Genomic DNA, 23,124 nt, shown 5'->3' with positions numbered 1-23,124 from the left:
TGGGCGTACTGCCCAGGGGAACATATGGGGTCAAATGTCCCCGGGCTGTGGCCATTAAGTCACGTGGGGGGCAGGAAATTGCCCCCACGCCCCTCCTCCTCCCCCCCCCCCCGGGGCCATACACTGATTTTAAGACCTGGTGTAAAAAAACATTGTTTGGTCGTGGTGGGAGACAAGGGCCACCCATACAGGGGGGATGGGGGGAGGAAAACTCAGATTTTGCCCCGGGCCACGTTTTTCCTAGATATGTCTCTGGGGAGCAGTATCCAATTCATCAAATGCATGAGGATTTACAAGGAAATTCCGATGCATAAAATGGGATGTTGCCTGCAGAATATTATGCTAGAATAAAAGTGTGTCAATTTTTGAGGTGTCACTTTCCCCCCAACAATAGGCATTAACACAGCTGTCCCTCTGGAATATATTGCCAAAGACTGCAGTCACCCAATACAACTGTGTACCTTTCTCCACTTATCTCCATACTAATGAAATCTCATTTGGGAAGCTAATTTACTCTGAACAACTTGTGGAGTGTTCAAAATATTGGCATAAACTTTTCTATTCAAGTACCTACAATGGTTACGTGGACATTATAAGTGAACCACCTTTCTTTTTCCTTTACATGCTATTCCTCTCACAATGTCAAGAGGAATTGGACTGTACATAGAGTCACCCTGCAGTTATTTCTGATTCAGGGATTAAGGGAGACCCCTAAAGACAGTGACGGAGGGAGGGGGAACTGCCTCGGGGCATGAACTGGCATAATTGCCTCAGGTTCCCCTCAGGTAATCAGCGGCCATGATTAAAAGCTATAGAGAAAATTCATTTCTTCCCAGCTCAGAGGGAAGAAAAACTGCACTGAGGACATAATTCACCTCTCAATAGATTTGCCACTGCTGGTTTTAGGCTTGCTGCTCACGTCGGCTGCTGTGCTTGCTGTCATTGTGTCAACACCTGCCATGGCTGCAGCTCACCTGGGAGGAAAAGACAGCAAAACAGTCCATAATTAATGGCATCCACAACATGGTTTACATGAAGCAGCAGCAACAACAAACATCTCCTGTCCCATATATATGCTACATGCATTAATAACTTTTAACAGCCATGGTTTTGCACATTCTCCAAAAAAAAAAAAAGCCCCAACCCCTGAGAATTACAGCTCAGTGGCAGGGTGGTGGGGGAAGAATGGACATTCTAGGAGCCCTTGGGCTGCAGTCTGGTTCAATATTGGTGGAACCCTGGAAGCATATGAGGCATCTTATGAACTGCTGCCTGGACAGAACATCTTAGGCAGGGCTGAGAGAATCCTGCCATCGCAGCATGCAAGTGCCGGATTTAATTCTCAGGATGCTAAGTTCAGCAGCAAGCAAAGAGACAAGTATTTGGTCAGGCTTGATTTGCATACTCTTAAGCTAGCCCATAATGAGGGCTAAATACTTGTCTCAGAAGCAGGTGGGTAGAGCAGGACAGCTAGCTGTCATTGTGTTAACACCTCCCATGGCTGCAGTTCATCTGGGAGGAGGAGGAACAGGTTTGAGGTGATCTGTGTAGCCCTTTGGTTCCATGAGTTCATTTATGGCATTTATATCCCACCTTTCCTCCAAGGAGCTCAGGACAGCATATGTGGCTCTTTGGCCGAATTCCCACTGAAAATTTAATCTAGATACAACCAAGTTTCAAAAGAATCGGCACCTTTTCATTCAGGTTCTAACATCCTCACTGCAGCATGTTTCTAGTGAAGAGATCTAGGCCTGCCCCTTGGGGGGGAGGGATGCCTGCTGGCAGGGGTGCAATTTCAGAGTACCTTTAGGAGACCCTCCTGATGATACTACCCAGGTTTGGTGAAGTTTGGTCCATGGAGGCCAAAGTTATGGACCTTCAAATGTGTAGCCCCCATCGCCTATTAGCTCCCATTGGAGTGTTTTTTCAAAAAAATGCATATACAAGCAGGTCCAGGAAAATCCCGTGATGGGGCAGGGGGAGCGCCAGAAATGGGACTGCTCTGTGTTCCACGGTTTGGCTGTGAGGAGATCTAGAGGGAACCTGGATATTTCGGGTGACTATCCCAGGATTAATCGCCAGTGAGGAAATCACCTTTGCAGAGTTTTAAAGAAAGTGTCTGGCCCAGTGGAGAGTGGAACCAAGAACTTTCCTGTCTAAGTGTGAAACTAATTTCTGCACTATACTGGCCTGTCCCTAGCATTCATTGTCCACTGCAGTAGTCAGACTCAGGTTCATCACTCAAATGGCTGTGCCTGGATTTAGGATTTGTCTCTTCAGAATTTAAGCCAGTTGGCCAGGCCTGTGTCTGACTCCCTCTTCTACCATGCTACACAGCAATTAACAGCAACAACAACTAATCATCTTCTTCCAAGAAAAGATGCTTGATCACCGAGGAGTTTACATATTCTTTGCATCCTGCCAACTGTCGTGCAGCTTGTCTTGCCAAGTGAACCCATTAAAATACCATTGATTGGGAGAGGGGGAGGGGATCAGGGTTTCTTGCAATTGACCTGTTCTTTAAAAGGAACATGGGAACTCATGAATCTCCCCAGGTACACCTAGTTTGACCCTTGGGGATGAAGGGACCACAGAAGGCAACAAACAGGGCGCTAACGCACATTTACTGCACAGCAGTCTAATCAAGTGGAAAGTCTCACAAATGGTCCAAGCTCATTCCCAGGGCAATGTGACATCATCCACAGAGCCTTAAGGCCAAGGGTGAACAGTGGCTCTCAAAAAGTCTTCTAAGGGAGGGTCGTTTAGGTCACTGTTCATTATTCCTTCCAAAGCAACTTCTGTTCCTTGTTTGGCAGGGAGTGCTTCGGCTCCCCATTCAGTGCAAGGACAGAGATTTTTGCATTGCTTTGAAAAGCAGTTGCGGGTCTTTGGGAAGCCCCCTCTTCGCTCCCTCCTTCTCTTGCTTTCTCATTGCTTTTCAAGAGGGCATTATACAAATCCAGTGGGCCCAAAACAGTTTTCCATGGCAGGAAAAAAGTTCATTGTTTCCTATACAATAGTGGGGGGGGGGGGAAGCCTCTGGACTCTGTCCACATGAGGCTCTCCTGCTGTGGTCACAGCCTAGCAGAAAAATCAGTCCAGTTAGCAGCTCTTCCAAGGAAGAAATAGAAGCCTTATTTTCTAAAGTCCAAGCACTGAGAGAGGGGGGGAGGGGGGATAGAGAGAGTAATGTGAGAATAATTCTGGGTTTCTTTTTGTGTTCATATGACTTTTGTGAGTAATATTTCAAAAACAAAGATGGAACATTGGGTCAATGTAATGAGTAGAAGATTACTGTTCTTCATCTAGGCCACAATCCCACAGGGATTGAGCCTGTACAAGAGCCAATGAAATGAATCAGGCTTTTATAAAACTCAATCCTCTAGGAAACAAACCAACAAAAAAATCCATGGAGCGCGTAGGAAAAAAATGAATGGCGGAGCACTGGATACGGGACAGTTGCTATTGGCTCTGCATACAACTCCCAAAGGGCAGACAGTGAGTGAGCACTACCAAGACAATCTAAATTCAGCTGAGCCCTGGGGGAAAGCAAAAAAACCTCTGATGGGGGAGAAGGAAGCTCTGCAAGAGCGAAAAGATCACACATCACACCATCTGAATTTTGTATGGGAAGTTTAACAACAGCGTGAAAGCAGCCGGGCACCTTTTGACAGCTGTGTAGTTAATTCTCAAGGGATATAAATTGGTGGTGGACTAGCACAAGGTGTCATGTCCTAGTTGGAGACCTTCACTGATACAGTGACCTGACCATTACTGGGGGGAGGTTGGAAGGAGACTGCAGCCATCTGATATTGCTATACAACAATCCAGAAGAAAGAGTGCCGTCATCCGTTGGGTGGACAATGGGGGAAAAGATTGTAAAAAACCCTCGAACACCAAATTCCTCCACGCTCTCTTGTTCACGTGCACACAAAGGCGCTACTTTCCCAGGGTCACATGATGGGGGGGGGGCCTTCCTCCTGCTAGGCAGAGCTAGACCCTGCCATGACCCCTCTCTTCCACACATGAGTTCCTGCCCGTTGCTGTGCTTCCGAAGAGGCGTTTGTTTACTGTCCGATCGCTGGCATGCAGGAAGCGGCCTTGAAATGAGCTGTAATCATCTTCTGCCAGCAATTGCCATTTGGCTCCTCTTCTAATTTCAGTTCCCTTTTCCTTTCCTTCCTTCCTACTCTCTCTCTCTCTCTCTCATACACAAACACTGGCATTAAAAAAAATTAGGTTGGTTTTCCACCCACCTAAAATAAATATAGCAATGGCAAAGAGAAGCCCCAAGAACAGACCTATTTTTTGGAGATTGGGGAATAATTTGATACCAAAGCTTGACTACATTTTTAAGTTAAAGCTCATGGTTCATTCTCATGTTTCATTTTTAAATAATTGTGTGAAGTGAAAAGTCCATCACTCCACTGTTACATGATTCTGACTAAGTGCATTCACATCCTGCTTCAGTATTTCCAACTGGTTTTCTCCCAAATGATGCGCAATCTTTCTATTTTTTAGCCAAAGGCACTGAAAATTATCCTCGATGTACACACAACTCATCAAGAGCTTTGGCAAGATCTTTTCAAGAAGAGAGCCAGTGTGGAGTAATGGTTAGGAGTATCAGACTAGGATGTGGGAGACCTAGGTTCAAATCCCCACTTTGCCATGAAAGCCTGCTGAGTCACCTTGAGTTCCTAGAATTTCAGTCTAACCAACCTCACAGGACCTTCCACTGCGACCTAATTTGTGTTCAGTACAGGGGCCCCCAACATGGTCCCCACTGACACCTTTTTTGGCACCTACGAAATGCTTTTTAGGAAGTGGCAGGTGCCCTTGCCAGCAGAGCTTTTGATTGGCCACTGAAGATTTGATCTGCTATGTAGATTAAAATGACACTTTTTCAGTAGTAGGTGCAACCATAGTGTTTGTTCTATGCTTTCTCATCCCCCTTTTCAGTGTATTTTTTTATATTTGAATGAAACTTTATTACAAAACCATTGGTTTTTGTGAGAAGGTACAAGTTATAAGAGCGCTACTGGTTATTGTGTACTATCCATGTACAGAACAATTTGGTCCATTGTGGGCATGGACTCTTTAGTATTCATATGTGACCTTGCAGAATCCTACGTTCCCCTCTTCCCATATGTACATGAAGCAAGAGGCCACTAGAGTGAATGGAATCCATACCCATGTCTCTGGTCTCCATATAAGTTATCCATATAAGTTGGAGCAGCAGTGGTGTAGGAGGTTAAGAGTTCGTGTATCTAATCTGGAGGAACCGAGTTTGATTCCCAGCTCTGCTGCGTAAGCTGTGGAGGCTTATCTGGGGAATTCAGATTAGCCTGTACACTCCCACACACGCCAGCTGGGTGACCTTGGGCTAGTCACAGCTTCTCAGAGCTCTCTCAGCCCCACCTACCTCACTGGGTGTTTGTTGTGAGGGGGGAAGGGCCAGGAGATTGTAAGCCCCTTTGAGTCTCCTGCAGGAGAGAAAGGGGGGATATAAATCCAAACTCCTCCTCCTCCTCCTCCTCTTCTTCTTCTTCTTCTTCTCTGGAGCAGGGGTCTGCAACCTGCGGCTCTCCAGATGTTCATGAACTACAATTCCCATCAGCCCCTGCCAGCATGGCCAATTACTAAAGAGTACTAAAGAGTCCATGCCCACAATGGACCAGATGTTCATGAACTACAATTCCCATCAGCCCCTGCCAGCATGGCCAATTGGCCAGGCTAACAGGGGCTGATGGGAATTGTAGTTCATGAACATCTGGAGAGCCGCAGGTTGCAGACCCCTGCTCTGGAGCATGTGTATGTATGTAGTGTATTTCAGTGTATTTTTAAATTGCCCCCTCTTCTCCCCTGCACTTGGGATTCTTCTGTGTATGGGACTTGGCCTCTTGTAGCAGTCAATTTTTTTTCTGCACAGCCACCCTGGGTCAGAATCCCAGAGGCACCCACAAGTTCAAAAAAGATTGGGAACCCCTGGCTAAACACAACCAGTTGATACACCTCTGGATAAACTTATAGCCCTTCATTTCAATTTTTTTCTGAAAACAACACAGATGATGCAGTGCCTCCAAGAACGCCTATTCTTACCCTTTGTTAAGAGTATGTACTTGTCAATGTTAACCAAAAATGCTTCCTCTACCACATTTATGAATGGATGTCTATAATCACAGGCCTAGATAATCTATATAATGTTAGATTTCAGTTGTTCCAAATGCTTATTAAGATACACACAATTGCATCACCGCTCTAGATCCCTGTTGGGATTGCAAACTTCAAAGTTCGCAAACTAGAAAACACACCAAAAAGCAAACAAGATGAGAGACAACAATAAACTTTTATGTAAAGGACGGATATTCAGAAGACAAGCACTAACAGGCTAACCAGGAAAAGAGCTGGACTCCCATCAGAGAAGTTTATCCTGAAACTCCTTCCATCCTACACTTTTTTCTATTTACAGCATTTCCTGAAATAAAGGAAGCAGATACATCAACTGTTGCCATAGTCTGAGTACAGAATCTGGGCCTTCCGCTCACACAGGAATACACACAGGTCATTTCCTCCACGATCTTCACAAAGAACAGTTTGACCTGTATTGTGTGGAATCAGAAAGAACAGCGCAGAAATTTGCCAAATAAGCAAATAATTCTCCTGGTGACCTAAAAACGCAGCAGGCCTTGGGGTGAACGAGGGGAAGGCCAGAAGGAGTGAAACGGCCTTGTCCCGAGATTCAGAAAGGAAGGCGTCAGTGTCAAGTTATTTATTTAAGAAAACACTTTCAGTCTGGCATTTGAAATAAACCCCAAAGAGGCGTACAGTATTTTGTACTGGTGTTTTATAATGAAAAAGAATAAACCAAGACAATTGAGATCACCACCAGCTCAAGGAACCAAACAGGGCCACCTGTGGAAAGCTTCATTTAAAAACAGAGTTTTTATAGCCTTTCTGGGAGCTACCAGGAACCGGGCTGATCAAACGTCATGGAGGAGTTATAGAATATCGCTGCTGCCACAGGAGGTGTTTGGAATATGCTGCCACAGGAGGTGGTGATGGCCACTAACCTGGATAGCTTGAAAAAGGGCTTGGACAGATTTATGGAGGAGAAGTCGATCTATGGCTACCAATCTTGATCCTCCTTGATTTGAGATTGCAAATGCCTTAGCAGACCAGGTGCTCAGGAGCAGCAGCAGCAGCAGAAGGCCATTGCTTTCACATCCCGCATGTGAGCTCCCAAAGGCATCTGGTGGGCCACTGCGAGTAGCAGAGTGCTGGACTAGATGGACTCTGGTCTGATCCAGCAGGCTAGTTCTTATGTTCTTATGTTTAGAAAAGCCCTCACCAGGGGGTTGCACCCTCCCCAGAGTTGTGCCCCACCCCCAACTCCACATGGAGCTCAGGACATGGGCATAGTTGAATGCTGGCCAGTGGGACTTGGGGGGCAGAGCCAATAGTTTAAAGCTAGAGCCAGTCAGGTCCATTCAGTTTGATTCTGCATGCAATTTAAGGGTGGCCTTAAGCAAGCTGAGGACAGTATCAAATGGGCCCGTGCCACTGCCTGAGTGCCAAGTGGCAGGGGGAATCTGGCTGGCCCCACTCCTGAGCACCATGTGAGTTCAAGGGCGGGCCAAACCCTGCTGATCAGCATTCCACTGCACCCCTGGCCCAAACTGCACAGAGAGTTTGGGGGCAAGACGCAGTTTTGAGGGGGCAGCACTGCAACGAGGTCCCCATGTAATAGTTGGAAATGGCACCTGGGGCTCTATTCCACCCGCGCCCCTCCCCCACTACACCAGTGACTGCTACCAAGAAATCAGAATGAGATTGAGACTGGGAAGGGCAGCCATGAAGGAGCTATACCCTGTTCAAGATAAAGATGAGAGGGCAGTCCTGTGGTGTGCTCAGGATGTGACAACAGAATGCTTCCACTAGAGAAAATAGTGCTGAATTGAAATAACCATTAAAAAATCATTTCTATGTACAGCTTTCCTTAAAAATATCCTTTGGCACTATTAAACTTGGCATTTTTTTAAAAGCGCATTTTTGTCACCATAAATAAGGACTGGCGAAAACGTGTCAGTTTTCACTTGGAGACACTCCCCTCCATATAGAAAATGACCAATGGAGCAGCAGCCGGGGAAATAGTGGTGAAAATGGCAGATGGGGTAGAAGCAGGAGTTTCAAATCCAGCCCCATAATTAGTGTCTGAAGATAGGAATGCTGTTCTATTGTACAGTTCCAGGGCTCAGTGAGGAGAGCCGCTGCTGCTTTCTTCATTGGCCACTCCAGAGGCCGGGAGGACAGGTGCTGTTTGCAAGAAGAAAAAACAAACTCCAAGAGAAATCACTTGCCAAAAAGTTAAACCACCACTTTATGCAAAAGATGCTTTCACAGACACAAGATCAGTGAAAGGTGTTACATTTTTAATGCCTTTTGCTAAGGAACGGTGGGGGGCGAAACTGAACATGGTAGGTACTAGGACCACAGCACAGCAGGGGTATTTGGTCACAACTGAGCTTCTATCTTTCAGTGAGACATGGTACAAAAGGAAAGGACATCTACACAGCATAATTCACTGTTATTTTAACTCCACCCTTTCTTTAAGGAGTTCAGGGCAGAGGACACAGAGGACTTCGTCCATTTTTCCTTTACTACAACCTTGTGAGACAGGTTAGAGCGAGAATGTGATTGATGGGCAGCCCCATCCAAATGGCCAGGTGCCCGGACACAGCACCACACCACCACTCTGCTGCGCCCAGGAGGGCTTTCCTGCAGTGCGGGGAGCCAAAAAGGCAAAAAAAAAAAATGCAGGAAAGCACTCCATTAAAAAAGTGGCATAAGCAGGAGCCATGCATTTCTGGTGAGGAAGTGGGGCTGGAAGCTGACTAACATTGGGTCCTCCCCAGCCATACCTCTGTGATGCCAGGGTAGGCAGCAAGCGTGCAGGAGCACTGGCAAGTCATGTACCACCATAAGAACATAAGAACAAGCCAGCTGGATCAGACCACAGTCCATCTAGTCCAGCTCTCTGCTACTCGCAGTGGCCCACCAGGTGCCTTTGGGAGCTCACATGTAGGATGTGAACGCAATGGCCTTCTGCAGCTGTTGCTCCCGATCACCTGGTCTGTTAAGGCATTTGCAATCTCAGATCAAAGAGGATCAAGATTGGTAGCCATAAATCGACTTCTCCTCCATAAATCAGTCCAAGCCCCTTTTAAAGCTATCCAGGTTAGTGGCCATCACCACCTCCTGTGGCAGCATATTCCAAACACCAATCACACGTTGCGTGAAGAAGTGTTTCCTTTTATTAGTCCTAATTCTTCCCCCCAGCATTTTCAATGAATGCCCCCTGGTTCTAGTATTGTGAGAAAGAGAGAAAAATTTCTCTCTGTCAACATTTTCTACCCCATGCATAATTTTGTAGACTTCAATCCAGGGTTTCCTGGATGACGCATCGGCCTTCGATCCCTTCCAGTCCGGCTTCCGTGCTGGGCATGGGACGGAGACTGCTCTTGTCGCCATCGCAGACACGCTCCGTATCCAGCTTGACCGAGGCGGATCGGCGCTGTTGGTTTTGTTAGATCTTACCGCAGCGTTTGATATGGTCGATCACGACCTTTTGACCCACCGCCTGGCTGCTTCCGGGGTGCGGGGCACTGTCCTTCAGTGGATTGCCTCGTTCCTCCGGGACCGGAGTCAGCAAGTGTGGTGCGGGGATGAAGCCTCCAGGAGGTGCCCGCTTCAGTGCGGAGTACCTCAGGGAGCGCTGCTATCCCCGCTATTATTTAACATCTATATGCGACCACTTGCTCAGCTGGTACGGAGCTTTGGGCTGATTTGTCATCAATATGCTGATGACACTCAGCTCATTCTGTTGATGGAGGGGGGAGCGGTTGCCGCCCCTGCGGCTCTCCAGCATTGCTTGGAGGCGGTAGCTGGTTGGTTACAACAGAGCAGGTTGCAACTGAATCCATCGAAGACGGAGATCCTCTGGCTGGGCCGCGAGGGTGAGGTTGGGGACTTCCAGCCGCCGGTGTGGGAGGGGGTCTCATTGGCGCCGACCTCCTCCGTCCGCAGTCTGGGGGTCCACCTGGATTCGTCTCTCTCCATGGAGACCCAGGTGGCCCATATAACCCGGACTGCATTTTTCCATCTCCGACAGGCCCAGCGGTTGGCTCCCTTCCTCTCCCAAACGGATCTAGCCACTGTGATCCATGCAACGGTCACCTCCAGGCTGGACTATTGTAACTCGCTCTACGCAGGCCTTCCCTTGCGCTTGATTCGGAAGCTAAAACTGGTCCAGCATGCGGCAGCACGTCTGCTCACAGGAGGCGCCTTCAGAGAACACATCCAGCCTGTGTTACGTCAGCTGCATTGGCTCCCGGTTGAATTCCGAATCATTTTCAAGGTGTGGGTGTTGACCTTTAAGGCCTTGCGCGGCCTGGGACCCTCGTACCTGCGGGACCGCATCACCCCATACGTCCCAGCTCGACCTCTGCGTTCTGCAGAGGCCAATTTGCTGGTGGTCCCCGGCCCCTCTATGATGCGGCTGGCCTCCACGCGGGCCAGGACTTTTACGGCACTGGCCCCGGCCTGGTGGAACACCCTTCCTCCAGCAGTCCGGGCCCTGCGGGACCTGGGTGAGTTCCGCAGGGCCTGTAAGACCGTGTTGTTCCACCGGGCCTTTGGAGTGTCCAGCCGCTGATATGGTGCCCCCTTGTCGCTCTTCATTGCTCCGTGTTTCGGTGCAGTTATATCAGGGCTCCTTTTATTGAGGAGCCCCACCGCCCCCCCTTTTCCTCTGGGGTAGGTTTTAAATTGGGGTTGGACGCCTCTATCTGTTTATTTATGTATTACTGTTTCGCTGTTTTTATGAGTTTTAAGTCATTTTATGGGATGGAGCCTATATATTTATATTTTGTACGATTGCTCCTGTTTGATGCTTAGACAATGTTGTTTACCGCCCGGAGCCCTTCGGGGATCGGGCGGTATATAAATCTAAGAAATAAATAAATAAAATAAATAAAATCATATCCCCCCTCAGCCGCCTCCTCTCCAAACTAAAGAGTCCCAAACGCTGCAGCCTCTCCTCATAGGGAAGGTGCTCCAGTCCCTCAATCATCCTTGTTGCCCTTCTCTGCACTTTTTCTATCTCCTCAATATCCTTTTTGAGATGCGGCGACCAGAACTGGACACAGTACTCCAAGTGCGGTCGCACCACTGCTTTATATAAGGGCATGACAATCTTTGCAGTTTTATTATCAATTCCTTTTCTAATGATCCCCAGCATAGAGTTTGCCTTTTTCACAGCTGCCATGCATTGAGTTGACATTCCCATGGAACTATCAACTAAGACGCCTAAATCCCTTTCCTGGTCTGTGACTGATAGCACTGACCCCTGTAAGCGATGTATGTGAAGTTTGGATTTTTTTGCCCCTATGTGCATCACTTTACATTTTGCTACATTGAACTGCATTTGCCATTTCTGAGCCCACTCATCTAATTTATCAAGGTCCGCTTGGAGCTCTTCGCAATCCTTTGTGGTTCTCACCACCCTACATAATTTGGTATCATCTGCAAACTTGGCCACCACGCTACCCACCCCTACTTCCAGGTCATTTATGAATAGGTTAAAGAGCACTGGTCCCAAAACGGATCCTTGGGGGACACCACTCCCGACATCTCTCCATTGTGAGAACTTCCCATTTACACCCACTCTTTGTTTCCTGTTTCTCAGCCAGTTTTTAATCCACAGGAGGACTTCCCCTCTTATTCCTTCATTGCTGAGTTTTCTCAACAGTCTCTGGTGAGGAACTTTGTCAAAAGCCTTTTGGAAATCCAAGTAGACAATGTCCACCGGTTCACCCCTGTCCACATGCCTGTTTACACCCTCAAAGAACTCTAGTAAGTTTGTAAGACAGGATTTGCCTCTGCAAAAGCCATGCTGACTCTTTCTCAGCAGGTCTTGCTTTTCTACATGTTTTATAATTTTATCTTTAATGATAGATTCTACTAATTTACCAGGAACAGATGTCAAACTGACTGGCCTGTAATTTCCCGGGTCCCCCCTAGATCCATTCTTAAAGATTGGTGTGACATTGGCCATCTTCCAGTCTTCAGGGATGGAGCCTGATTTCAGGGATAAATTGCATATTAAAGTGAGAAGATCAGCAATTTCATGCTTGAGCTCTTTAAGAACTCTTGGGTGAATGCAATCTGGGCCAGGGGATTTGGTAACATTTAGTTTATCAATGGCTGCCAGAACTTCTTCCTTGTCTACCACTATCTTCGCTAGTTCCTCGGATTCGCCTCCTAAGAAGCTTGGTTCAGGTGCAGGAATGTTCCTCACCTCCTCTTGGGTGAAGACAGATGCAAAGAATTCATTCAGCTTCTCTGCAATCTCCCTGCCATCTTTTAGCACACCCTTTGTTCCTTTGTCATCTTACGGGCCTACCACTTCCCTTGCTGGCTTCCTGCTTTTGATGTACTTGAAGAACTGTTTGTTGCTGGTCTTGATGTTCGCAGCCATGCGTTCCTCATAATCCTTTTTTGCCTCCCTTACAGCTAACTTGCTTCTCTCTTGCCACCATTTGTGTTCCCTCTCATATTCTTCATCAGCCAAACTGGACTTCCATTTTCTAAAAGACATTTTCTTTTTTCTGATAATTTCCTCAACCTCTCTTGTTAACCATGGTGGCTTTCTTTTGGACTGGGTGCTGCCTTTTCTAACCTGTGGAACACATTCCAGCTGAGCTTTTATTACTGTGTTTTTAAATAACCTCCAAGCATCCTGGACAGTTTTGACTCTCTTGTTTTTCCCTTTCAGCTTCCTGCGCACTATCCCCTCATCTTTGAGAAATTCCCTTTCTGAAGGCGAATGTAACTACATTAGTAGTTGCCACTTGTTCGCATGCTGAGATACTGAATCTGACAGCATTGTGGTCGCTGTTCCCTATCGGCTCAACAACACTGACTTCCTGCACCAGGTCCTGGGTCCCACATAGAATTAGATCTAGGATCACCTCTCCCCTGGTTGGTTCCACAACCATCTGCTCTAAGCCACAGTCATTTAGCATATCCAGGAATGCTCTCTCCTTACTATGACCGAACATGCATTTTTCCAGTTTATGTGGGGATAATTGAAATCACCCATTACCCACGACATTTTTGTTTTGTTGGCCTCTCTAATTTCTTTTTTCATCTCAGAATCCTCTTGTGCACTTTGGTCAGGGGGACGATAATATATTCCTAATATTAAACTGTCCTTCACACCTGGTATTGATATCCACAGTGATTCTGTAGGGGAACCAGCTCCCCTTGCATTGTCTATTTTTATGTGATACTATGCTCTCTTTTATGTAAAGCGCAACTCCACCCCCAATGCGCCCTGTCCTATCCTTCCTATAGAGCCTGTAGCTTGGTATAACAGCATCCCACTGGTTCTCCTCATTCCACCATGTCTCTGTAATGCCCACTATATCAAAGTCCTCCTTCAAAACTCTGTATTCTAGCTCCCCCATTTTAGGTCGAATGCTTCTACTATTAGCATAGAGACACCTGTATACCCTGTCTCTGACCTTAACCTGGGATTTATGTGCTTTACCCTCAAGTCTTTTGTAGACACTATCCCTTGTCACATGCACATTGCTATGTTCCTCGCTTGTATGTGGTTGATTTAGAAAAACCTCCCTCTCTGTCTGCATCCCCATAGATACTGTATTCCGAACCGAAGTCACCTCAGCTCCTGTCGGCTTTCCCCCAGTGAGCAGTTTAAAAGCTGTTCTGCCACCTTTTTAATGTTGAGCGCCAGCAGCCTGGTTCCTCTTTGGTTAAGATGAAGCCCGTCCCGTTTGTACAGGCCTACCTTGCCCCAAAAGATTCCCCAGTTCCTGACAAATCTGAAACCCTCTGCCTTACACCACCTTCTCATCCACGCATTGAGACCCTGTATCTCCGCTTGCCTAGCTCGCCCTGCGCGTGGAACGGGTAGCATTTCTGAGAATGCCACCTTGGAGGTCCTGGACTTCAACCTGTTTCCTAGCAGCCTAAATTTAGCTTCCAGAACCTGCCGGCTACATTTCCCAATGTCGTTGGTGCCAATGTGGACCACAACTGCTGACTCCACCCCAGCACTGTCTAACAGCCTATCTAGGAGCGAAGCGATGACATCCGCAACCTTCGCACCAGGCAGGCAAGTCACCATGCGGTCATCACGCCTCTCACAAACCCAACTCTCTACATTTCTAATGATCGAATCACCCACTACAAGGAGCCCCCCACCTCCCCGAGGGGTATCCTCAGTGCGAGAGGATACCTGATCACCAGTTAAGGAAGGGATCCCATCTAAGGGAGCATCTTCCCCCACCTCAGACTGGCACCCTCCATCCCCAGGGCTTTCATTCTCCATGACATCTGAAGAGATGTCACCTTGGGAGTGGGACCCGGCTGTTAGGTCCCTGAAAGCCTCGTCTGTCACCCTCTCTGCCTCTTTCAGCTTCTCCAGGTCTGCCACCTTGGCTTCAAGAGAACGCACACGTTCCTTGAGTGCCAGGAGCTCATTGCAGCGAGGGCACACCCACAACTTCTGTCCTAGTGGCAGATAATCATACATGTGACACTCAGAGCAAAACACTGGAAAGCCCCCATCCCCCTGCTGGCTTTCTGCCTTCATATCTGATTTGTTTAGATATTTAGATATTAAGCTTTTAGTCACTGCCCCCCTGGAGCTATCTGCACGTACTATCTGTCAAATATGTCCTTATTAATTTAAAAAAAAAATTAAAATTGGTTCCAGAGACTGAACTAAAGCCCCACCTCTCAGGACAAAAGCCCCACCTCTTAGGACAAAGAGGAACAAGAGATGAACTCTGTTAACCCCTGTTAAGCCCCACCTTCCAGATTCAGCAGCCTTAGCTCACAGGAGCCTTACAAGGAGAAAAAGAGATAACCCCTGTTAAAATAACACTGTTTTAAAAGCTGTGGCTTTGAGAAAAGCCCTCCAAAATGAACACCAGCAGGTCACTCTGCTCTTCCTGGCCAAGTCTCTTCTGCTGCTACTCCTCTCTGCTGGTTCCAGAGACCATGTTCGGCCATTCTGGCGGGCTCCGGTGGCTACCCACCAACAGATCCACCCCTTCACCAGGGCAAATCCATCAGGGAGGGCAAATCTACCTCCAACAACAGATTCACACACACACACACTTTGGATGGGGCCGTGAGTCAGCCTCACCCAGCGAACTTCACAACACATCAAGGATTTGAACTTGGTTGCCCCAGATCCTAGGCCAACACTTTAACCACTGTACCAGAGGTCCTCTACATATTTGAGCCTGTGGGCTCCTTTGCAGTCCTGACACAGAGCAGAAGACAAAACCACAAAATGACTGTCACAGGAGGCAACACCAGCCACAAAATAGCTACACTGGGGACAAAGCCAACCACAGGCCCAGGGAAAATTCAAGGAGAGAGGAAAAGAGGGATAATTTTAAAACACACACTGAGAGAGAACAACAAGACAGAGAATAAAACCAACACTATGGTGGTGGATGTTGATGGAGCAATGTTATTTTACCCTGCACAATCAAGCAAATCTCCAGCTGCCAATGTGTTAAAGTGACCCCACACACTTTCTGAAAATGCTTGGTGAGCGCCAGGTAGGATGTCAGCAGATGTGATGGTTCTCACAGGTACCACGTTGGGGATCGCTGCACTACACCAAACAGAGGTAGTAGTGCAAGGTAACTCTGAAAAACAAGCCGCCGCATCCCTAATTTCACATAAATTAAGACTTTTCTGTTCAGCTGACGAATGCACTGATAAAGTTTTGAGGCCAACCTAACAGAACGGCTTAGAGTTTCAACACTTTGTTTTTAAAGGAGCAAACGTGGGCTGTGTGTCCACGGGAAAGTACAACTGTATATCAGCATAGTACCGTCGCTGCCCAGAAAGACAGCCATCTCCTACTGCCAAAAAGCAGCAACACCATCCCCACCCCCACCCCATTTCTAAGGAATGCAGCGCTAGGATCACCATTCTCCCTACACGAGGGAGGGGAATATGAGTGTGAGCCAGGCCAGGGTAAAGGAAGCATGGGGGAGGGAGCCTGCGGAGAGGCTGAAAGTTAACTGGGTCATTGCACTGATGGCCAATAAGGCAAAAGCAGCATATAGCAGCCTGAAAGGGGGGGGGGGGATACAGAGCGAGAAGGGTCCCTCCCTTCTCCTGATCTCCTCCTTTCGATCCTTCTCCACACAGTATCACAAATACATAGTGCTATTACTCCCCCATACATAGTGCTATTACTCCCTCCCCCACAGATAAACTATCAACAAGGAACAAATTACATCAGTGCTAAAGAAACAGAGCTCTTGAAACAGTGACGTGGTTAACAGCTGTGGACTCTCATCTGGAGAACCAGGTTTGATTCCCGACTCCTCCACACGAGCGGCTGATTCTCATCAGGTGAACTGGATTTGTTTCCCCACTCCTACATGTGAAGCCTGCTGAGTGACCTTGGACTGGTGACAGTTCTTTCAAAACTCTCTCGGCCCCGTCTACCTCACAAGGTGTTTGTTGTAGAGAGAGGAAGGGAAGGAGTTTGTAAGCCACCTTGAGTCTCCTTATAGGAGAGAAAGGCGGGGTATAAATCCAAACTCTTCTTCTTAAATTTGGGAAACATGCTTGGAGAAAAAGATTGCTTTTAAGCCTTGGAAGTGTGTGGTCTAAGGTCTGATTTAGTGTGACAGCAACCAGGCAAAAGAGTTCAGGTGTGCAACTTGGCACTCACTCTATGTCAGTGGTTCTCAACCTGGGGGTTGGGACCCCTTTGGGGGTCGAACGACCCTTCCACAGGGTCACCTAAGACTCTCTGCATCAGTGTTCTCCATCTGTAAAATGGATAAATGTTAGGGTTGGGGGTCACCACAACATGAGGAACTGTATGAAAGGGTTGAGGCATTAGGAAGGTTGAGAAGCACTGCTCTATGTCTTGGGCTGTTGCAATCTGTGCAAAATGCTGCTTAGTTAGCAAACCTGGTACCAGGAGTCCTGGCGACTGCTGTGCTAGTTACACTAACCAAGCAGATGCAGGGACTTAGGTAAAGGGGGGGTTTCAACCCCCCATTGCATTTCTGAAGCTTTGCCCCCGTTTGTTTTTTTGAATTTTTCAGTGTTTTTTCGGTTTTTGGCCTGCAGAAGGCGCAGTTTTAAACTAGCAGCACCAAAATTTCAGGGATGTTTTGGGAGACTCTCCTACTGATACCAACCAGGTTTTGTGAAGTTTGGTCCAGGGGGTCCAAAGCTATGGACTCCCAAAGGGGGTGCCCCCATCCCCCATTGTTTCCAATGGGAGCTAATAGAAGATGGGGGCTACACATTTCAGACTCCATAACTTTTGACCCCCTTAACCAAACTTCACCAAACCTTGGAGGTATCATCAGGAGAATCTCCTACTGATACCACCTAGGTAGTGGGAGTCTTGGGTCCATCACATAGTCTTAGCCTAAGCCAGTGGTGGTGAACCTATGGCACTCCAGATGTTTGTGGATTACAATTCCCATCAGCCCTTGCCAGCACGGCCAATTGGCCATGCCGGCAGGGGCTGATGGGAATTGTAGTCCATGAACATCTGGAGTGCCATAGGTTCGCCACCACTGGCCTAAGCTACCTTGGAGGATTGTTGTGAGGACCTAAAAGAGGGAAGAAAAACAATATAAACTGACCTTAGCTCTCTGGGGGGAGGGCAAGAATGAAAAGAGAGAGGGCGGGGAATAGATACACAGCATCCACAGCCTCCTTACAACCATGAATCATCCCGACTAGAAGATGTGGCCCTCCTTTTGACTAATTCCAGTGGAAAGAGTGAGCTATACCCACTTTCCCTCTCACAGGCCAGCTCAGAAGCCTGCCAAGTCTCAAATAGTGACTGCAAGGCCTTGCTTTGTGCAGAAGCTCTTTGCTTCTCCATTTGTGGCTGCTCAGACTAATTCTCTCTGCAGGTCTTGCACACTCAACTACAACTTCTAAACCCTGGGTATATGGTAGCTAAAAGGTCTCCCCTGCTTAGAAGTCCACTGACAGCTAGCTAAAAATGCATCCTCTGCATTACATGCATGCTCTCCCTCCCACGCCAACTAGGTTGTTGTGGACTATTCTTCAACTATAAGAAAAGCATGTAGTATCAGAATTATCCCCTTTCACATTTTGATAGTTCCAATACTATCAGAGCATAGGAATTCAGCATTCTACTGTAACATAAACTTCACAGTATTGGAATGTACTTTGAATATATGTCTAGATTCATTTACTTGCTGGTTGCTTTTTAGGTACCCCTCAACCCCCCCCCCCCCCCCCCCCCCAAAAAAAAAGAGTTCCAGAAATTCTTCTTTTCTGGCTATGCATTGAAGCATTTCAAGCACTTTAGAATAGAATAGAATAGAATAGAATAGAATAGAATAGAATAGAATAGAATAGAATAGAATAGAATAGAATCTTTATTGGCCAAGTGTGATTGGACACACAAGGAATTTGTCTCCGGTGCATATGCTCTCAGTGTGCATAAAAGAAAAAGAAAAAAAAGTATTACTTTATAAAGTAATGAAATGTAAATCCCAGATTTTGCTCCATGAGGTTTGAGCCATTTTGTTTTATGACAATCAATCAATCTATCAATCTACCAATCTACAGACTTCCACCCTTCCTGCTTTGTTATATAGTGTATCCACAGATGTGTGCAGACTCTTCTCTTTGCTTTTACAGAAATATTGTTTGGCAAGGAATCAATTCAACATCTGCAAAGGAGGAGGAAGGGATTGCCACCCCCTTCTCCCAAAGCAACTTTGCTCTTATACCTTGATAGAGGCTCCTCTCAAAGAAGTCGGGTTGGGAAATACCTAGAGATTTTGGGAATGGAGCCTGAGGAGGGTGGAGTTTGGGGAGGGGAGGGGAGGGGTATAATGTCATAGAGGTCAGCTTCCAAAGCGGCCATCTTCTCCTGGTGAACTGATCTGTATTGCCTGGGGCTGTTCTAATAGCCGATCTCCAGCCACCAACTGGAAGCTGGCAACTTCATGTAGAAGATCTGCATTAGATGTACATGAACCTCACTTCCACCATCACCCCGTTCAAACCCAATAAAACTAGCTCAAGTTATCAAAACATCTCAGGCATTCAGATCACACGAGGGCTACCAGACAAAAACGAGTCTTCCAATACTTTGAGATTTACTGCAGTATAAATTTCTGTGGGCTAGAGCCTATTCCTGCAAACGTCTGAAATGACTTTTCAGTCAGCAGGTATTCATGAGGGTGGGGGAGTAAGCAAAATTTAAAAGGCAGTGTAAAGCAGGTATTATCATCTGTGACATTTCAGTGAAAGACAAAAGGCATACATGACAGAGTATTCGCAATGGTCGCAACTGATGATAATGTAGTTCCCCTCACATGTTTAGTTTCTTGTATACTGGACGAGATCTGGGTGGTCAAAACTAGTCCACTCTCATCAGATATCAGAAACCAAGAGAGTCAGCATTGGTTAGTACTTGGATGGGAGTTTAGCAAGGACATCCAGGGTTGCTACGCAGAGCCAGGAAATGATACTTGGGGCTCATCTCTTGCCTTGCAAATTCTTTGGCAGGGCTCCCCAATCGATCTGAACCTTTGGGCACCTCTGGACTTCTGACACAGCACGGTGGCACCACAAAATGGCTACCGCAGCTTCCCTTCAATCACCCAGAGAAGGCCTTTGTCCTGTGGTGGCAGCTGCTGCCACAGCAGCATTTTAAAAAACCTGCACAGCCAGTCAAGTATCCAGTGGCCAGTCTTGCTGAGAAAAGCTCCACATCGAAAAGTTCCACGAGCTCCGTCATAAATGGAGCGATGGGGAATCTCTGTTGGCTGCCACCACTCTGATATGGGTCTAGTTCAGGAGGGTCCAGAGCACCCCCCTTACCCCTGACTGCTGCTTCTTCCAACCGCATATCCCTTCTAGGGGACCAAGTGAGATGTGACGCAAGAGGCCCCAGGCGGAATAACAAACAGCTTATTTAAAAGCTTTAATAACAATAATAATTCAAGCCACAAGGATGATGAGATCAGTCAAGGCTTGTAAAAAAACAAGTACAAACCCTAACGTGCCAGTCTTTACTGTCCCTAATTAGGCTCCAGGCCAACCCACTGATTCCTAAATGAAAGATTCCTTCATCTGCAGCCCTGAATCACCCTTTTAATCCCTTCTTCCCAGGCCAGGGAACGTCTCTCCACCCCAACAGGCCCTATAGTTTCCCCTCCAAATCCTCTTTTATCAATCATAAGGATCACAGGGTGCCTGGGAAATGTAGACCAGGCAGGAGCAGAGCAAGGGGGAACTGCACCTGGGACACGCATATGCCCAGTGCCCCTGCCATGCCACACCTGCCCTGGAATTCCCCCTCCATGCCCCTGCACCAGTGCGGGCCTGGGGCGTCACGCCACCCCCCGCCCCGTTGGTGCTACGCCACTGTGACCAGATAGCTACTTTAATATAGGCCTCTCTAGGGCTTGTAGGTCACACTCACCCTAGGCCTAGCACCATGACATGGCCCCATCCCGAAAGGGTGAGTTAACCGTGGCCCGCCAGTGTAACACTGGCAAAGGCTGGGAGGGACCTGACCACGCCAGGGGCCCTGGGACATTGGCGTAGCTTTCAGTGCTGCGTTCCAGTGCCAGGGCAGGGAGTGGTAGCCACTACACATGGGCTGGATTGCCCCTCCGCCAGGGTAAGTGCCCCAGGAAGGCAAATCTGCCATTGTGGTGATGCGCTGCTCCCAAAAGCTATTCCCCACCCCCAGTTGGGGGTCTTGGTGGCCCATTCAAGGGCAAAAAGTCAGAATACAACTTTTGTAAATAAATAAAAGTAAAATAGCCTTTATTGTATAGAATCTGGAACTTTATAAGGTTGGAAGAAGTTTCAGGAAAAAGTTTTTCTCCCCACCCCTAAGTCATACAAAAACTTCCAGGTAATGGAAATGGCACAGAGATTCATTAACATCCTAAATTCAACAACCTGCCCTATATGCTAACGTCTGAAAGGGTATGTATAGAAAGGGCAGAGGAACTGCATTTTTCTTAGTTCTTTTGCATTCCTTGCTCAATCTGTGTGCTGTGCTGTAAGTATGCATGTAAATGTTTTCTTTTTAGTAAATCCTTTTATTAAAACTTTGAATGCTGGTAGTGGCTCTTTGTACCACAAAGATCTCAACGCTCTTTCTCTACCTAGATAAAAAACCAACACAGTGCTTGCCCATTGCAAATTTCTTAATACACATCCCCCGTCCCCCTCTAGGCCAATGACCCAAATAACTAATGGTTCCTCAGCCCCACCAAGCTACACAGAAAGAACAATTTTGAATGACTATTAAAAACAAAAGGGGTACTTTAGAGCTTTAACTGTAAATGTATTTCTTGAGGAGGAGGTCCTTTTCGTTTTCAAATGTTACACCTAATTGATAGCCAGCTAAGCTCTTGCTTAGTCAACTTTAATCGACTTGCAAAATCACTAAATTCTTGCAAGATTTTTTTTCTTTGATCCACGATTTCAACTTCTGCAAAGTTCATCTTGTTCATCTTAGCAGCAAATACTTCTTAGGAAACAATGCTAATAGTGATAGTGGGCATTGCACATTGCAACTCTGGGAAACTTTCACTGTGGCAGCATTTGGGGAAACTCATGTGCTTACTGTCTACTACTGCTAATAACAGCATCTCACAAGGACAAGTGCAGTATGCATGGATAGCTAAATCTGTGCTGGTCTAAGAAGTTTCTGCCACTGGACATTTTCTCACACAGCGCTACTGAGGCATCTGTTTTTCAGAAGATAAATGCAAAAAGAAAATAAACTACCAGCAGGAAGCTGCAATTCAAAAACCAAAAGAGAAGCACATCCGTCTTAATAGCAACAGTCTTCCTCTTAAGGAAGCAGCACGAGCAAGTCCTTACCTTTTCATTCAGCATACCAATATGCTGATATAATCACTGCTATATGCAAGCCTGTTCATTCACAGCCCTGGCAAAGTATCACTACAAAGCACTGCTCTTGCCTGAGCAGCTCCCAACAATGTAGTTTGTCAACAAAGAATTCATCGAGGAAATAGGGAGTAATCACGGCACACAACAGAGTCAACACATACACTCAGCATTGTTTTGCTAGTCTGACTAACATGGAGTCTCTTTGGGGTCCAAGAGCCAATTCATATATATTTAGTTGCAGGAAGACATACATGGTCATGGAGCCCTCTGCAATTTGCAAATACATATAAGGGCTGGTTCACATATGCAGATTGGCCATTTTTCTTTTTTCACATTTAATTTATATCCCGCCCTCCCCTGGAGGGCTCAGGCCGGCGAACAACAGTAGTGAACAAACAATAAAGCATAGCATATGTTGCAACAATAATAAATCATAATACAACAATATCAACAGCATAATAATGCATCACAGTGATATACTATAAGCAATAACCAAGTTAGACATCAATAAAAAAGATATAATAATAAATTTGCACCTCATAGTCCCGGTGTACTCTGCTTACATATGACTGTGTATATATGACAATTAAGGGAGAAAAGCGGTTATGCAAGAACAAATCAATCCACAAATCAATCCATAAAAAAGCAGGGAACTCCCCCCTCCTTGCTTCTCAAAGCCAAGTGTGTGATTTTGCAGTCAAGTCACAGCTGACATATGGCAACTCTGGGTTTTCAAGGCAAGATACATTCAGAGATGGGTTTGCCATTGCCAGCCTCCTCAGCCTCCTTGTAGTTCTCCCATCCAAATACTTACCAGGGTCAAGGGCACGGGGGGGTCTGTGACTATTGGGAATCACCAACAAGCTCATGCCAAAGTGGGAATTTGAATCTGGGTTTCCCAGATCCTAGTCTTACACCTTCACACTAAACCATGCTGACTCTCTCTGAAAGCCCTACAGCTACTGAAATACCCAAGTCAGCCGCCATATGGTGGTGTCGGGTTTTCAAGGCAAGATACATTCAGAGATGGGTTTGCCATTGCCAGCCTCCTCAGCCTCCTTGTAGTTCTCCCATCCAAATACTTACCAGGGTCAAGGCTGAGGGTCTGTGACTGGC

The 23,124-nt window shown here is 46.8% G+C and overlaps 1 protein-coding gene across 2 annotated transcripts in view; it reads right to left on the bottom strand.

The window, feature by feature from the left end:
- The window catches only part of DENND2A (DENN domain containing 2A), a 91,707-nt gene that overhangs the window by 46,135 nt on the left and 22,448 nt on the right, over positions 1 to 23,124 (bottom strand). For both annotated transcript variants that reach the window (XM_048500671.1, XM_048500672.1), the window contains exon 2: positions 876 to 974. In XM_048500671.1, the coding sequence (XP_048356628.1) occupies positions 876 to 961 (86 nt within the window). In that variant the 5' untranslated portion in view covers positions 962 to 974. The remainder of the gene's footprint in view (positions 1 to 875; positions 975 to 23,124) is intronic.

This window comes from Sphaerodactylus townsendi, linkage group LG06 (assembly GCF_021028975.2).
Source record: "Sphaerodactylus townsendi isolate TG3544 linkage group LG06, MPM_Stown_v2.3, whole genome shotgun sequence".
NCBI lineage: Eukaryota > Metazoa > Chordata > Lepidosauria > Squamata > Sphaerodactylidae > Sphaerodactylus > Sphaerodactylus townsendi.
Note: the sequence above shows the minus strand (reverse complement) of the source record. Positions and strands in the feature narration are given on the sequence as shown.